Source organism: Pseudorca crassidens, chromosome 20, assembly GCF_039906515.1.
Source record: "Pseudorca crassidens isolate mPseCra1 chromosome 20, mPseCra1.hap1, whole genome shotgun sequence".
Classification (NCBI taxonomy): domain Eukaryota; kingdom Metazoa; phylum Chordata; class Mammalia; order Artiodactyla; family Delphinidae; genus Pseudorca; species Pseudorca crassidens.
Window position 1 is genome coordinate 31535724 of NC_090315.1, and position 18106 is coordinate 31553829.

Genomic DNA, 18106 nt, shown 5'->3' on the forward strand with positions numbered 1-18106 from the left:
GTTTACTATATTTTGATCCTTATTAATAAGTAAAAGATCTGTCTATACTACTTTATATTATCAGAGATTTTGTAGTTCATTTTTATTTTTCATTTTGTTTTTAGTTCTACTTTTAGTGTCAGTGTTCCTTTCATTTAGTCTTATTCCAAAATGTGTATTATTCTCAGTTTTATACCACGTAAGTAGATTAAATTGCAGTATTCCTAAAATAGCCATTCTTGCATTTTCTTGATGTCTTTACACGAAGAACTTTGTAAGCTAAAGATAAATTTGACTTATGAATTTCATGGAAAACCTCAAATTTCTTTAATGTCAAAAGTAATGTCAAAAGTAACATTATTAGAAGTCACACCCCTGTTTCACAGGTACTAGAGATAACAGTGGAGCTGCTGCTGAGACTCTAGTAAATTATAGGTGGAAAGAAGTGTCTTGAACCAGTGTCTTGAAGAGGTGTGGCAAGTGTCATGTGTATTCCTCTTCTAGTTCCTAAATTTTTATCTATTTTATTTTTATTGATGTTAAATGAGGAAGAATACAAGAAGTTAAAATTCAATTGCTTGGCAGTGATGACTATAAAGGATTAGCATTATAGTTTGCCCTTAATAAATTATAGTTTACAAGCAAGTATATCAGTTGAGAGAATAGTATATCAGTTGAGAGAATAGTATATCAGTTGAGAGAAATGTTTTTAAGCTTCTTATATCGAGTTTTATGAAAGTCTTTACTTCTTGCCAAAAAAAAAAATCATTTGTTACAATGAGATCAATAAAGTATATTAATTATAAAGGTATTTTACCTATACATCCAGGAATGCAGAGATTTTGTAACTTTGTGTTACTTTGTGTTTCTTACTTAGCACCAACACTGAGAAGAATAAAACCATAGAAACTAGTTGGGGTAATATCACTTCTTAATTTTGTAGAAAACATAATGTTGCTGGAAAACAGATATGTGTCTGTCACATTTGATAGAATGCCTTCATTTTCATTATACTCATCTATCTAAATTTATTGCATTTCATTTGATAGATATTTATATGAGCGAATTGATGGAAGAGTCAGAGGGAATCTTCGACAAGCTGCTATAGATCGATTTAGTAAACCTGATTCAGATCGATTTGTCTTTCTTCTGTGTACCCGAGCTGGTGGTTTGGGCATCAACTTAACTGCAGCTGATACATGTATAATTTTTGATTCTGATTGGAATCCTCAAAACGACCTTCAGGTAAACAGATTCCTTGGCTAAGAGAATTTTTTTTTTAATTCCCGTAGCTATCTTTGATAATCCACCTGTTTTATTTTTATACGGACAAACTAACATGTATGTTTCCCTAAGAAATATCTATGCCAAATAAAATAGGTGAAATTATTTTTATTTTAATTTAATGACAATAAAATAAAAAATACTTGTTTAGGTTACGTATCATACTTCTAAAAAAGGTTTACCTACTCAAGTACAGTATTGTTCAAAGTATATCATGTAAATTTGAGAAAGGCCTACACTTTAAGAATAACTTACTTTACTTCCTTAAAAATAAGTACTTGCTTATCCTGATATCATCTTCTTAATCATTACATAATAGAGTATGCATGGAATTGAGACATATTGCCTTTTTATGAAATTCTGTAGAAAATTAATGTACACATATAAATTAAGACTACTTGAACTTCGTTGGAACATAGGAATATTAATTAGTGATTAGAGTGAGTCAAAGTTTACAGAAAATGTGTTTCTAGGAAGGATATGAGAAGAGAACAAAGTATTGGAGAAATTCTTCTTTTATTGTTCATGATAGTCTCAGTAGTACTGTAATTGATACTATTCTTGAGAATATACCTGGCTTAATAAAAGATAATGTTTTAACCTCTCATGTGTATAATCTAGTTCAAAATTTATCAGACAAATTTTAAGTTTAGGAACCCAAGATAAAATGTGAAGCTCTTATGTAATCTCTGATGTCTCTACTTCCAACATGTCTGCATATTAGATAATTAGTTCTTCCTTTGTTTAAATAAAATTTAGGCCTCCAGAGTTGTTCACCTTAGGTTTTTACTCCCCTCAGAATTACCCAGCTTAACTAAAATATATTGAAAAGATTGTTGATAATGTAGTAGAAAAAAAATTAGAAATTTAGGGTTAGATTTTAAGTTTAAAGCCAGAGGCTAAAAAAAGTCTGTTCACAGAGTTTATGTTCCTGTCTAGAATTATGCTGATGACACCCTCTTTAAAAAATAGTATTTCTTCATGGATTTATAGTCTCTGAAATATGTTTAAATTTTAATTTATTTCTGATTGTGGAATCATGTCTCATTTTAATAAGTTCTACCTTCATTTCCAGAGAAAGGTTATATGCAATTCAACAGCAAGAGTGTCTAAAAATTCTTGCACATACTTTTATATTCCATCAAGATAGTTTAATGCGTAATGCCTTTTGTGCTATTTTATAAATTAATTTAACCTATAATTCCTCATTTTTTATAGGCCCAAGCTCGTTGCCACAGAATCGGTCAGAATAAAGCAGTTAAAGTCTACCGACTAGTAACTCGTAACTCATATGAAAGAGAGATGTTTGACCGAGCCAGTCTGAAACTGGGTCTAGATAAGGCTGTATTACAGAGCATGAGTGGAAGAGAAAGTAATGTTGGTGGTGTATGTATATTTTCTTCTTCACCTAGAGTTTTTCTGTTTTTGTTTACATTTAGTTTAAACCTCAGATAGCATATTATTTAATTTTGATCCATACTAAGCAGTAGATAGATACTTTTATGTAAGGAGGAATGTCAGAGTAGAGCTACATTTAGTTAGTACTTTTGGAAACTGTTCTGTCTATATAATGTCAATGCTTGTAAATTCTAAGATTGTGTTTTCAAATAGAAATTCTTCCTTGCAGGACATTTGTATCATGGCACAGCAAAGTAGAATTTGTGTTTTTCTGCATTTTTTCTATAAACAGTTTTTCAAATTGTTTTTTTAGGGCCAAACTATTAACGTTGGCTTTCTCTTGCTATAAATGATGTTTTTGGCATTTTTTCCCCTCAAAATCTTACTTATATCTTGTGCTTATAACAACTCTCGAATCCTAGTACTAAAAAGAACCTTGAGAGGTTACCTGCCCCAGAGGTTTTGTTTTAACTGGAGTTACTTTAGGCAAATGGCAAATCGTACTTTAAAGATAGTAAAGAGTCAACAACCTCAATATATTCTTTTAGAGAATTCTCTCAGGTACATCCCAAGCCCCAAATGCAATTTAAACATGACTTCTGTGTTCTTTAACATTCTTTAGGGATACTTTCTCATTTTATGAACTTGAAAAAACTATTACCAAAATTTTGTCTCTTTAGATTCAACAGCTTTCCAAAAAGGAAATAGAAGATCTGCTTCGAAGAGGTGCTTATGGTGCCATTATGGAAGAAGAAGATGAAGGCTCTAAATTCTGTGAAGAAGATATTGATCAGATTTTACTACGTCGTACAAAAACCATTACAATTGAATCAGAAGGACGTGGGTCAACATTTGCCAAGGTAACAGTGAGTGATATTTTATAAAAAAAAAAAAACAAAAAAAAACCCTGTAATGTTCTCTCGTAAAAAAAATTTAACTGTCTCTTACTCTACTAATTATTTGAGGAGCATCTACTTAATGTTTAAATAAACTGAATTACTCAAAAGAAGTAGGTAATATATTCTTTTCCTTCATTTATTTCTGATCTCTCACATCAAATTTCACATGTACTCTTCTGATGCTAGTGAAATGGAGTAGGAGTAATAACTAGAAATGGTTCTAAGTATTAATCAGAGTAGAACATTTGAAGTCAAATTTAGAAATCAAAGAACATATATGCCAGACTTCCCTGGGGGTGCAGTGGTTAAGAATCTGCCTGCCAATGCAAGTGACATGGATTCGAGCCCTGTCTCGGGAAGATCCCACATGCTGCGGAGGAACTAAGCCCGTTGCACCACAACTACTGAGCCCACATGCCACAACTACTGAAGCCCATGTGCCTAGAGTCTGTGCCCCACAACAAGAGAAGCCACAGCAATGAGAAGCCCGTGCGCCACAACAAAGAGTAGCCCCCGCTCAGCACAACTAGAGAAAGCCGAGGCACAGCAACAAAGACCCAACACAGTCAAAAATAAATAAATAAATAAATAAATATTTTAAAAAAGAACATATGTGCCAAAGTCAGAGCAAAATATAAGTAATATAATGTAGGAGGTTAAATCATCTTACATTAACTTATAATAATTTAAAGTACCTCAAGGAAAGTATTTCTAATCTAATTTTAAATATTTAAATCAAGTTTGGGGAGGATAAAATGAAATTTTTGTCTTGAAAAGAAATATTAATAATTGTATCACCCCTATTTGGGGAAAACATTTTAAAAGTTTACTAACTGCCTGTATGTTCTTCCCCCCAACCCCCAATAGAGACATGGTAAACCTATATCTTGCATTCATCTGAAGAGTTTTTTTATTGCAGTATTCTGTCCCACCTGCACTGATTCATACAGGTTTTCTCCTTTCCACTTTACTTCCTTTCTACATTTTCTTCATTCATCCCCTCTCCACTTCCAACCCAGAAGTCTTTCTTCATCTTTATGGAGAGCACTGTAGTATAGAGCAGGTAGTCCAGGTGCTACACCAAAAGTAATGATACCAATCTTAATATGAAATTTTTTTCTCGCATTCATTCAGGAAAGTAATGTAATCTTGTGTTAGGTACTTTACTAAGTGTTGGGAACACTAAAATGAAAGGATTCTAGTCGCTGAAAAAAGTAAAGAAAGTATTAATTCTGTGTAAAATGGGAGGACAGCAAATCAAGAAAGCCTTTTCAGAGAAGATAACATTTGAGCTGAGTCTTGAAGGAAGTTTGAATTTCGTTGTGTTACAAAAAGAGAAAGCCACATAAATGAATTATATGTTACTAACCTACAAGGAAGATTTCAAGAACTATGGTGTAGGCGTGTATGGATGCACAGTGTAAATTAAATGGAGATGAATATGAAGGTTAGGGAGGTTGGACCCAAATTGTGAAGGGCTCAAAAAATTCCATTGTGAGGAATTTGAACTTGATCCTGAGGCAATTAAAAAGCTCTGAAATCCCTTCAAGAAGAAAATGGGCATAATGTGTTCTGGTTTAGAAATTTAACTCTAGCAGCAGTGTAGAGAATGAGATTGAAATGAGAAAGGTATTAGTCACAGAAATCACCTTTGTTGATTAGGCCAAGTATAGGGATAGTCTCCTTAAAGTTTTTTTTTTTTTTTTAATTAATGAAGGCATATCCTCATTTACAATGTTAATGATAATAATCATGGAAAGTCAGAACTTCAGGGTTTGAATTCTGACTCATGAGCTTAGTGACCTTGGACAGTTAACTTAACCTTTATGAGTCTTTCTTGTCCTGAAAAAGGAGAGCATGATAATCATGCTTGACCTTTCCTACTTTACTATAAAGTGCTATGTGAGTAGTATTTTACTCAGGTATGCTCTAATCATAATCAGCTATACTCTAAGAATGTGAATACTTAAGCACTTAAGTATCTATTTTAAACCCTCAGACCAGGGAGTAATTGTTGCATTTGAAAAGAGAGCTTACTGAAAAGGTACCGCAGTAGCTGAAGAGGTACCACATAAACCTGTACTTGTATTATAATTTTTTCATTTCCATAATTGTGTGGGAATGCCACTACATGGTGGGCATTTGGCATAGTGGAATATGGCACTACTATATAGTAGCACCAAAGGAATAAAGTTGATACTATTTTTTGCTTTTCCTTGGAATGTCCAGAAACTTCAGCTGAGCAGTTATTTTCAGTGGTTTTGGTAAATGTCATTCCAATCCATGTTTCTACGTATTATCAAAGAGTTTTTGATAAGAAGCTACATTTATGGAGTAGGGTGCATAATAAGACTAATTAGAATTAATAAATATATCCATCGATTAACTCATTATTGGTAACCTCATTTACAAGTGGTTATATCACGTAAATCTTGTTTTGAGAGATTTTCATAAGGGCAGTTAGGTGGATCCTAGAAACAGAAAAGTTTCTGGTCTGATGTTAAATTTGGTGTAGAACAAAAGGCTTTGAGTTGCTTAATTTACAAAAAGAAAACAAAGTGGTCTAAATGAAGCTTCAGTTGGATTGCTTACTTATAAGGGCCCTTCTTTGGTGCCTAAGATCTTCTGCTACTTTCCGATATAGGAAGATAGACTTCACCATTTAAAATTTCCCTTGCAAATAATAAAGGAATTTAATGATTAAACGAATACATTTTAAGAAAAATATTTTGAGGGGAACTGGGATATTAAGATTTAACATTTGAAAGTAGGCAGTAAACCAGTACTTGATGGACTTCTACAACAGGCATTTCATTTCTGTAGGCATTAATCCATCGTTAGAAACCTTGAGAGGGACTTCCCTGGAGGTCCAGTGGTTAAGACTCCGTGCTTCCACTGCAGAGGGAACTAGGATCCCACATGCCGTGCAGCGCGACCCCCCCAAAAAAAGAACTTTGAGAATTTTATATGTCATCTTGAAAGTAGGTTATATGTCAGTTAACAAGAGCATCTGGAATTATCTACAAATATTAAAAATTTTTAAGATTGAAAAATGAATTTATCATTTTTCTTATAATGAATATATATTTTAAAAGCCATTTAATTGTGAAGTATAGTTTCTTCTGCGCAAGTTATTTTAATTATCAACAGTTATAAGGTAGCAGCACAAAATTGATTCTCTACTGTAACATAGAACATTTTTTTAAGGTAAGCAACCATAAAGTAGTATGTTTCAAAAATCTAATTATTTCCTTTTAGTGACTTTTCATATTTAATGGCTTCTCAAGAGGCATATATCAATGAAACTGTAGGACAAAATAAAACCCTGTGAACTTCAGTGAACTTTTCATTGTTCCTGAGAATTCATGAGCTTCTATTAATGAAGATTTGAAAATGTGGATATTGTTTGTCCTCAATTAGGAGAAATTCATTTCTGAATTAACAAAATGAAGTCCCCTCTTAGATTTGGAATTACTTGGGTATAGTTAAGATGTCTGTTACTCATATTCCTACCATGTTGATGAATTGTCATCATATACTTTTATGCAGGTGATGGTGGCTATCTACTTTTCATTTTATCAAACTAGTCAACCTTTACTCTTTTAAGTTGATGATGAGTTTTTAGAATTATGTGGTTTGTCATTAAGAGGTATCTCACTGTATTATTTTCTGTTGCTACTGTAACAAATTACCACAAATTTAGTGGCTTAAAACAACACAAATTTATTCTTTTATAGTTCTGGGTGCCAGAACTCCAAAATGAGTCTTACAGGGCTAAAATTAAGATGTCAGCAGGGCTGATTTCTTCTGGAAGCTTTAGGAGAGGATCAGTTTCTAATGTCTTCCAGCTTTTAAGAGTGCCTGCATTTCTTGCTTGTGACCACATTATTCCAGTCTCAGCTTCTGCTGTCACACAGGCTTTTCCTCTTCTGTAGTGAAATCTCCTCTTCTTTCCTCTTGCATTCAGGACAGCTGTGATTGAATTTAGGGCCTGCCTTGATAATATAGGCTAATCTCCCCATTTCAGGATTCCTAACTTAAGCACATCTGCCAAGGCTCTTTTGCCATATAAACTAACATTCACAAGGTTCCAGAAATTAAGACGTAAATATCTTTGCAAGCCATTATTCAGCCTACCACACTCATCATTTCAAAGAAATAAAAAATTGCTTTTTTTAGTAGTTTCATAATAATAAAGCTATAGTTTAGAACAAACAAAAAAACAGAATTTAAATTCATTTTGTTAAAGCATTTATTTCTGTGACTTGTTTCATAAATATGCCAGGAAAATGAATATTTTTAAACATTTATAATAGTTAAATACTTCCTATAAACAAGCATCTTACTAACCCAGTCTCAAAAGAATGATGGAATGAATGTATTTATTACTTGGTAAGCAATGTCATGAACAGACATTGCAAAGTTCAGCAAGAAGCATTTAGGATTTTAGTTTTTTTCCTACTCCTTTTTTATTTTATTTATTTATTTATTTTTGCCGTGCCGCATGGCATGTGGGATCTTAGTTCCCTGACCAGGGGTCGAACCCGCTCCCCCTGAAATGGAAGCACAGAGTCTTAAACACTGTATCACCAGGGAAGTCCTGTCCTACTAATTTTTTAGATGTTTTATAAACATTGAAACTACAAATATAGGCAGAATAGTATAATGAGACCTGTGTATTTATCACCCAGCTTCAACAATTATTTACTCATACTAAACTTTCATCACCACCCTACCCATCTTTCATATTATTTTACTTTTTATTTTTTAAAATTTATTTTATTGAAGTATAGTTGGTTTACAATGTTGTGTTAATTTCTGCTGTACAGTAATGTAATTCACTTATATATATATACATATATATATGTATATATATATATACACACACACACACACATAACCTTCTCCATTTTGGTTTATTATGGGATATTGAATATACTTCCCTGTGCTATACAGTAGAACCTTGCTGTTTATCCATTCTATATATAATAGTTTGCATATCATATTAATTTAAAGCAAGCCCCAGGCACAGTATCACAACTTCTATAAATGTTCCCATCTGTACCTCTAAAGATAAAGATTTCTTTAACACAACCACGATACTATTAATCACGTTTTAACATAAAATTAACACTAATTCCTTTTTTTTCTTTTTTTTGGCCGCAACAGGTGGCTTCTGGGATCATAGTTCCCTGCCCAGGGATTGAACCCACACCCTTGGCAGTGAGAGCACAGAGTCCTAACCACAGGACCGCCAGGGAATTCCCAACACTAATTCCTGATATCATCAATTTCCCAGTGTTAAAACTTTCAGTTATCTTGAATGTCATAAATGGCTTCTTTGCTTGTAATAGTTTTATTACCTTTCCTATGTGTAATTTTCTGCATTTTAAAGTTCCATCAAAATGGGTTCTTTTTTTTTTTTAACATCTTTATTGGAGTATAATTGCTTTACAATGGTGTGTTAGTTTCTGCTTTATAAAAAGTGAAACAGTTATACATATACATATGTTCCCATATCTCTTCCCTCTTGCGTCTCCCTCCCTCCCACCCTCCCTATCCCACCCCTCTGGGTGGTCACAAAGCACCAAGCTGATCTCCCTGTGCTATGCGGCTGCTTCCCACTAGCTATCTATTTTACGTTTGGTAGTTTAAATATGTCCGTGCCACTCTCTCGCTTTGTCACAGCTTACCCTTCCCCCTCCCCATATCCTCAAGTCCATTCTCTAGTAGGTCTGTGTCTTTATTCCTGTCTTACCCCTAGGTTCTTCATGACTTTTTTTTTTCTTAAATTCCATATGTATATGTTAGCATACGGTATTTGTCTTTCTCTTTCTGACTTACTTCACTCTGTATGACAGACTCTAGGTCCATCCACCTCATTACAAATAGCTCAATCTCGTTTCTTTTTATGGCTGAGTAATATTCCATTGTATATATGTGCCCCATCTTCTTTATCCATTCATCCGATGATGGACACTTAGGTAGTTTCCATCTCCGGGCTTTTGTAAATAGAGCTGCAGTGAACATTTTGGTACATGACTCTTTTTGAATTTTGGTTTTCTCAGGGTATATGCCCAGTAGTGGGATTGCTGGGTCATATGGTAGTTCTATTTGTAGTTTTTTAAGGAACCTCCTTAGTGGCTGTACCAATTCACATTCCCACCAGCAGTGCAAGAGTGTTCCCTTTTCTCCACACCCTCTCCAGCATATACTGTTTCTAGATTTTTTGATGATGGCCGTTCTGACAGGTGTGAGATGATATCTCATTGTAGGTTTGATTTGCATTTCTCTAATGATTAATGATGTTGAGCATTCTTTCATGTGTTTGTTGGCAGTCTGTATCTCTTCTTTGGAGAAATGTCTATTTAGGTCTTCTGCCCATTTTTGGATTGGGTTGTTTGTTTTTCTGATATTGAGCTGCATGAGCTGCTTATCAATTTTGGAGATTAATCCTTTGTCAGTTGCTTCATTTGCAAATATTTTCTCCCATTCTGAGGGTTGTCTTTTGGTCTTGTTTATGGTTTCCTTTGCTGTGGAAAAGCTTTTAAGTTTCATTAGGTCCCATTTGTTTATTTTTGTTTTTATTTCCATTTCTCTAGGAGGTGGGTCAAAAGGATCTTGCTGTGATTTATGTCATAGAGTGTTCTGCCTGTGTTTTCCTCTAAGAGTTTGATAGTTTTTGGCCTTACATTTAGGTCTTTAATCCATTTTGAGCTTATTTTTGTGTATGGTGTTAGGGAGTAGTCTAATCTCATACTTTTACATGTACCTGTCCAGTTTTCCCAGCACCACTTATTGAAGAGGCTGTCCTTTCTCCACTGTACATTCTTGCCTCCTTTATCAAAGATAAGGTGACCATATGTGTGTGGCTTTATCTCTGGGCTTTCTCTCCTGTTCCATTGATCTATCTTTCTGTTTTGGTGCCAGTACCATACTGTCTTGATTACTGTAGCTTTGTAGTATAGTCTGAAGTCAGGGAGCCTGATTCCTCCAGCTCCGTTTTTCATTCTCAAGATTGCTTTGGCTATTCGGAGTCTTTTGTGTTTCCATACAAATTGTGAAATTTTCTGTTCTAGTTCTGTGAAAAATGCGAGTGGTAGTTTGATAGGGATTTCATTGAATCTGTATTTGCTTTGTGTAGTAGAGTCATTTTCACAATGTTGATTTTTCCAATCCAAGAACATGGTATATCTCTCCATCTATTTGTATCATTAATTTCTTTCATCAGTGTCTTATAATTTTCTGCATACAGGTCTTTTGTCTCCTTAGGTAGGTTTATTCCTAGATATTTTATTCTTTTTGTTGCAATGGTAAATGGGAGTGTTTTCTTGATTTCACTTTCAGATTTTTCATCATTAGTGTATACGAATGCCAGAGATTTCTGTGCATTAATTTTGTATCCTGCTACTTTACCAAATTCATTGATTAGCTCTAGTAGTTTTCTGGTAGCATCTTTAGGATTCTCTATGTATAGTATCATGTCATCTGCAAACAGTGACAGCTTTACTTCTTCTTTTCTGATTTCGATTCCTTTTATTTCCTTTTCTTCTCTGATCACTGTGGCTAAAACTTCCAAAACTGTGTTGAATAAGAGTGGTGAGAGTGGGCAACCTTGTCTTGTTCCTGATCTTAGTGGAAATGCTTTCTCTTTTTCACCATTGAGGACGATGTTGGCTGTGGGTTTGTCACATATAGCCTTTATTATGTTGAGGAAAGTTCCCTCTATGCCTACTTTCTGCAGGGTTTGTATCATAAATGGGTGTTGAATTTTGTCGAAAGCTTTCGCTGCATCTTCTGAGATGATCATATGGTTTTTCTCCTTCAGTTTGTTAATATGGTGTATCATGTTGATTGATTTGCATATATTGAAGACTCCTTGTATTCCTGGGATAAACCCCACTTGATCATGGTGTATCATCCTTTTAATGTGCTATTGTATTCTGTTTCCTAGTATTATGTTGAGGATTTTTGCATCTATGTTCATCAGTGATATTGGCCTGTAGTTTTCTTTCTTTGTGACATCCTTGTCTGGTTTTGGTATCTGGGGGATGGTGGCCTCGTAGAATGAGTTTGGGAGTGTTCCTCCCTCTGCTATGTTTTGGAAGAGTTTGAGAAGGATAGGTGTTAGCTATTCTCTAAATGTTTGGTAGAATTCGCCTGTGAAGCCTGGGTCCTGGGCTTTTGTTTGTTGGAAGATTTTTAATCACAGTTTCAATTTCAGTGCTTGTGATTGGTCTGTTCATATTTTCTATTTCTTCCTGATTCAGTCTTGGCAGGTTGTGCATTTCTAAGAATTTGTCAGTTTCCTTCAGGTGGTTCATTTTATTGGCATAGAGTTGCTTGTAGTAATCTCTCCTGATCTTTTGTGTTTCTGCAGTGTCAGTTGTTACTTCTTTTTCATTTCTAATTCTATTGATTTGAGTCTTCTCCCTTTCTTTCTTGATGAGTCTGGCTAATGGCTTATCAATTTTGTTTATCTTCTCAAAGAACCAGCTTTTAGTTTTATTGATCTTTGCTATCGTTTCCTTCATTTCTTTTTCATTTATTTCTGATCTGATCTTTATGATTTCTTTCCTTCTGCTATCTTTGGGGTTTTTTGTTCTTCTTTGTCTAATTGCTTTAGGTGCAAGTTTAGGTTGTTTATTCGAGATGTTTCCTGTTTCTTAAGCTAGGATTGTATTGCTGTAAACTTCCCTCTTAGAACTGATTTTGCTGCATCCCATAGGTTTTGGGTCGTCGTGTTTTCATTGTCATTTGTTTCTAGGTATTTTTTTATTTCCTCTTTGATTTCTTCAGTGATCTCTTGATTATTTAGTAGTGTGTTGTTTGGCCTCTATGGGTTTGTGTTTTTTTACAGTTTTTTTCCTGTAATTTATATCTAGTCTTATAGCGTTGTGGTCGGAATAGATACTTGATATGATTTCAGTTTTCTTAAATTTACCAAGGCTTGATTTGTGACCCAAGATATGATCCATCCTGGAAAATGTTCCATGAGCACTTGAGAAGATAATGTATTCTGTTGTTTTTGGATGGAGTGGCCTCTAATTATCATTTACGTCCATCTTGTTTAATGTATCATTTAAAGCTTGTGTTTCCTTACTTCTTTTCAGTTTGGATGATCTGTCCATTGGTGAAAGTGGGGTGTTAAAGGTCCCCTACTATTATTGTGTTGCTGTCAATTTCCCCTTTTATGGCTGTTAACATTTGCCTTATGTACTGAGGTACTCCTGTATTGGGTACATAAATATTTACAATTGTTATATCTTCTTGGATTGATCCCTTGATCATTATGTAGTGTCCTTCTTTTCTCTTGTAATAGTCTTTATTTTAAATTCTGTTTTGTCTGGTAAGAGAATTGCTACTCCGGCTTTCTTCTGATTTCCATTTGCATGGAATATCTTTTTCCATCCCCTCACTTTCAGTCTGTATGTGTCCCTAGGTCTTAGGTGGGTCTCTTGTATATGGCATATATACGGGTCTTGTTTTCGTATCCATTCAGCCAGTCTGTGTCTTTTGGTTGGAGCACTTAATCCATATACATTTAAGGAAATTATCGATATTTATGTTCCTATTACCATTTTCTTAATTGTTTGGGGTTTATTATTGTAGATCTTTTCCTTCTTCTTTGTTTTCCTGCCTAGAGAAGTTCCTTTAGCATTTGTTTTAAAGCTGGTTTCGTGGTGCTGAATTCTTGCTTGTCTGTAAAGGTTTTAATTTCTCCATTGAATCTGAATGAGATCCTTGCTGGGTAGAGTAATCTTAGTTGTAGGTTTTTCCCTTTCATCACTTTAAATATGTCCTGCCACGCCCTTCTGGCTTGCAGAGTTTCTGCTGAAAGATAAGCTGTTAACCTTATGGGGATTCCATTGTATGTATGTTATTTATTGCTTTTCACTTGCTGCTTTTAATATTTTTTCTTTGTATTTAATTTTTGATAGTTTGGTTAATATGTGTCTTGGCATGTTTCTCCTTGTCTTTATCCCGTATGGGACTCTGTGCTTCCTGGACTTGATTGACTATTGCTTTTCCCATGTTAGGGAAGCTTTCAACTATAATCTCTTCAAATATTTTCTCAGTCCCTTTTTCTCTTCTTCTCCTAGGACCCCTATAATTCGAGTGTTGGTGTGTTTAATGTTGTCCCAGAGGTCTCTGAGACTGTCCTGAATTCTTTTCACTCTTTTTCCTTTTTTCTGCTCTGTGGTAGTTATTTACACTATTTTATCTTCCCGGTCACTTATCTGTTCTTCTGCTGCAGTTATTCTGCTCTTGATTCCTTGTAGAGAATTTTAAATTTCATTTATTGTGTTGGTCATCATTGTTTGCTCTTTAGTTTTTCTAGGTCCTTGTTAAACGTTTCTCATATTTTCTCCATTCTATTTCTAAGACGTTGGATCATCTTTACTATCATTACTCTGAATTCTTTTTCAGGTAGACTGCCTATTTCCTCCTCATTTGTTTGGTCTGGTGAGTTTTTACTTTGCTTCTTCTTCTGCTGTTTATTTCTCTGTCTTCTCATTTTGCCTAACTTACTGCATTTGGGGTCTCCTTTTCACAGGCTGCAGGTTCATAGTTCCCGTTGTTTTTGGTATCTGCCCCCAGTGGGTAAGGTTGGTTCAGTGGGTTGTGTAGGTTTCCTGGTGGAGGGGACTGGTGCCTGTGTTCTGGTGGATGAGGCTGGATCTTGCCTTTCTGGTGGGCAGGACTGTGTCCAGTGCTGTGTTTTGGGGTGTCTGTGAGCTTATTATGATTTTAGGCAGCCTCTCTGCTGATGGGTGGGGTTGTTTTCCTGTCTTGCTAGTTGTTTGGCATGGGGTGTCCAGCACTTTACCTTGCTGGTCGTTGAGTGGAGCTGGGTGTTAGCGTTGAGATGGAGATCTCTGGGAGAGCTCTCCCCAATTGATATTACGTGGGGCCGGGAGGTCTCTGCTGGACCAGTGTCCTGAATTCAGCTCTCCCACCTCAGAGGCTCAGGCCTGACAGCCGCTTGGAGCACCAAGACCTTGTCAGCCACAAGGCTGGCGAAACTGGGCTATGAGTTGGGTGTCAGCCACTGCCTGTTGTAGCTCTGTCTCAGCTGTCTCCAAAGGTCACCCAGATACATTGGGTTATTCCACCATTCCTCAGAACTTGCACATGCCAGTCTGGGATTTGTATATGTCCTCCTGATACTCTTCATTGAGATACCTTGCATTCATGGTGGTGAGAGAGATGCTGATAGTGTTGGTTCTCTTCAGTTCAGAGACTGGAACAGTCTGAGCCTTCATGTGGCCAGGTTAGGAGCAGCTGGCCAACGGTCCCAAACTGATTACATGTCAGATTCCAAGACGGGTTTCTGCAGCGCCCGAGGAGTAGTCCCAAGCAGCCGCTCCGCTCAGCTGCAACACTCTGACTGGGGAATTTGGTGGGGCCCTCAAACAAGGATTTCTGCCAGCCCTATAGCCTGACTTCTCCACCCAGGCAAGGAGCTGAGGAGAGCATCTCCCGACTCCATCTCACCAGAGGAGTGGACACCTGGAAGCTCCTTCCATTTATCCCTATAGAAGTTTAGCATGCATCTTACAAGCCCTTTTGTTAAAGCATTATATATCTTCTCTGTGTATTTCATTTTTATAAAGCACTTTGATAAATTTTCTTTGAAGCAGCGTATCTATTTTTAGGAACTTAAGTTGCAAATAATGGTTATTTATGAATCACAGTGTTGAACTGTAATGTCTAAAATTAGGTCCAATGAAAAGATTTTATAATTTCTGCAACATTTAAGAAAATAAATCATTTATATTTTCTTTTATTCCTCTGTAATTTCTTAAGTTTTTACAATGCTTATGCAGTATTTTTTTTGTAAGGAAAAGAGTTTTCAAAATAAAGTTAGGCAGGGGGCTTCCCTGGTGGCGCAGTGGTTCAGAGTCCGCCTGCCGAAGTGGGGGACGCGGGTACGTGCCCCGGTCCGGGAGGATCCCACATGCTGCGGAGTGGCTGGGCCCGTGAGCCATGGCCGCTGAGCCTGCGTGTCCGGAGCCTGTGCTCCGCAATGGGAGAGGCCACAACAGTGAGAGGCCCGCATACCGCAAAAAAATAAATAAAGATAGACAATGACTCATTTTTCTGTATTTCTTATATTCTGTATTGCATTTTTTTAGGAGACATATCTATGTAAAAATGGGATGGAAATAAAGTAGGAGAATACCAGAAAATGAACTGTCTAGGGCAAATAGGTTTGAAATTCTTCTTGTAACCTAATTTCTTAATATTCATTTTTTTTAAAATTAAATTATTTGTTTTAGCTACACTGGATCTTTATTGTAGCACACAGGCTCTCTAGTTGTGGCACACGGGCTTGTGACGTGAGGGCTCTAAAGCATGCGGGTTCAGTACTCGTAGTGCACGAGCTTAGTTGCGTTATGTGGGATCTTAGTTGCCCCACCATAGATTGAACCCAGGCCCCCTGCGTTGGGAGTGCGGAGGTGTAACCACTGGACTACCTGGGAAATCCCTATTCATGTAGTATTTCCTTTCTTTCTTTTTTTTTTTAACATCTTTATCAGAGTATAATTGCTTTACAATGGTATGTCAGTTTCTGCTTTATAACAAAGTGAATCAGCTATACATATACATATATCCCCATATCTCCTCCCTCTTGCATCTCCCTCCCACCCTCCCTATCCCACCCCTCTAGGTGCTCACAAAGCACTGAGTGATCTCTCTGTGCTATGCAGCTGCTTCCCACTAGCTATTGATTTTACATTTGGGTAGTGTATATATGTCCATGCCACTCTCTCACTTCGTCCCAGCTTAGCCTCCCCCCAACCATGTCCTCAAGTCCATTCTCTACGTCTGCGTCTTTATTCCTGTCCTGCCCCTAGGTTCTTCAGAACCATTTTTTTTTTTAGATTCCATATATATGTGTCAGCATACGGTATTTGTTTTTCCCTTTCTGTCTTACTTCACTCCGTATGATAGACTCTGGGTCCATCCACCTCACTACAAATAACTCAATTTCATTTCTTTTTATAGCTGAGTAATATTCCATTGTATATATGTGCCACATCTTCTTTATTCACTTGTCGATGGACACTTAGGTTGCTTCCATGTGCTGGCTGTTGTAAATAGTGCTGCAGTGAACATTGTGATACATGACTCTTTTTGAATTATGATTTTCTCAGGGTATATGCCCAGTAGTGGGATTGCTGTGTTGTTGTATAGTATTTCTAAAATGCAGTATTGTATCCTGTATGGTTTTTTGACTAAAACGATTTGATCCCTGCTTACCCAAAGTTTAAAAGTCAAACAACAATAATAACTTCTTTAATTTTGCTCCTAAAACTCCAGCCTGTGTTGGTATTAAGCCTTTTGCCTTAAGCAGATGCTGTGCTATGTTTCAGACCATTGTAGTTTGAAACGTACTTTGAGTGCATGTGTGTATATGCTGAATTCAAATTCTATCCACACTAAATGTGAAGAGATAAGGTTTTAGATATACTTTGATAGATTTTTCCTCTACGTTTCAAAACATTTTGAAAAACTACCATTATGTATTTCAGGCAAGTTTTGTGGCATCTGGAAATCGAACAGATATTTCCTTAGATGATCCCAACTTCTGGCAAAAATGGGCGAAAAAGGCAGAAATAGATATAGATGCCATCAGTGGTAGAGTAAGTATTTATTTCCGTTTAAAAAATATTACCTGTGGGAATACTTTGGTAATATTATTATAATATTTTAAGGTGTTCCACTGTGTACTGACTGAAATAAATTAATCTGCATAAATAAATTGATACAGGGCTGTAGAATGATAACATTGAGTCAGGCACTGCTTCTGTTTAATTCTTCTGATATTTGTTGTGACAGGTTGTAATACGGTGAAAGTTTAATTTTGGAGGGTGTTTGTGTTCTTAAAATTATAATATGTTTTTTAATTTTTAAAATGTCTTAAAATAACGGATTACTTTTATTTCGCTTTTTAACCTTCTTTTTGTTATTTTGGTGTCAGATACCATTAATGATCTAGTCAAATACAAAAGGAGAAAAAAAAAGCAGTCAAGAAAGTGGCATCTTCAAAATCTGACAAAGAACTATAAAAAATTTAAGATCCAGTCCTACTTACGTACATAGATCTAGCTATGCTTAGTAAATATTATGAAATTTAAAAAATAAAGTGGCATTTTTAAACTGTTTCTTTTATAACATCCCTTGGAGTTAAGGAAGAAAGGGCCAAAAAGCTAGCACAGAATTCATGGAACTGATCATAACGTAACTGTTCACTTCAAAAGACATCTACCTGTCTGATAATTTATAGGAATCAATGTTTGTGAGCCTTACCTACTTCCAAAATAACTGCTAAATGATTAAAAGAAATTTATATTAAGCATTGATGCATGGGATCTATTTTAATAGATAACCTTATAAGATGTAAAACTTTACAATGAGGAATAATGCCACTGCCCAATAATAATTATTATTTAATATATTTTGGAAATATGTATAATTCTGTATGAAACATTATAAAAAAGTAAATTAGAAAGAGATATTTATTAAAATATTACTGT

At 35.6% G+C, this 18106-nt stretch overlaps 1 protein-coding gene across 18 annotated transcripts in view; it reads left to right on the plus strand.

The window, feature by feature from the left end:
* Positions 1-18106, plus strand: part of CHD9 (chromodomain helicase DNA binding protein 9) — a 244095-nt gene that overhangs the window by 170505 nt on the left and 55484 nt on the right. For all 18 annotated transcript variants that reach the window (XM_067718619.1, XM_067718614.1, XM_067718613.1 and 15 more), the window contains 4 exons: positions 1029-1224; positions 2482-2649; positions 3342-3521; positions 17102-17212. In XM_067718619.1, coding sequence (XP_067574720.1) covers positions 1029-1224; positions 2482-2649; positions 3342-3521; positions 17102-17212 — 655 coding nt within the window. The remainder of the gene's footprint in view (positions 1-1028; positions 1225-2481; positions 2650-3341; positions 3522-17101; positions 17213-18106) is intronic.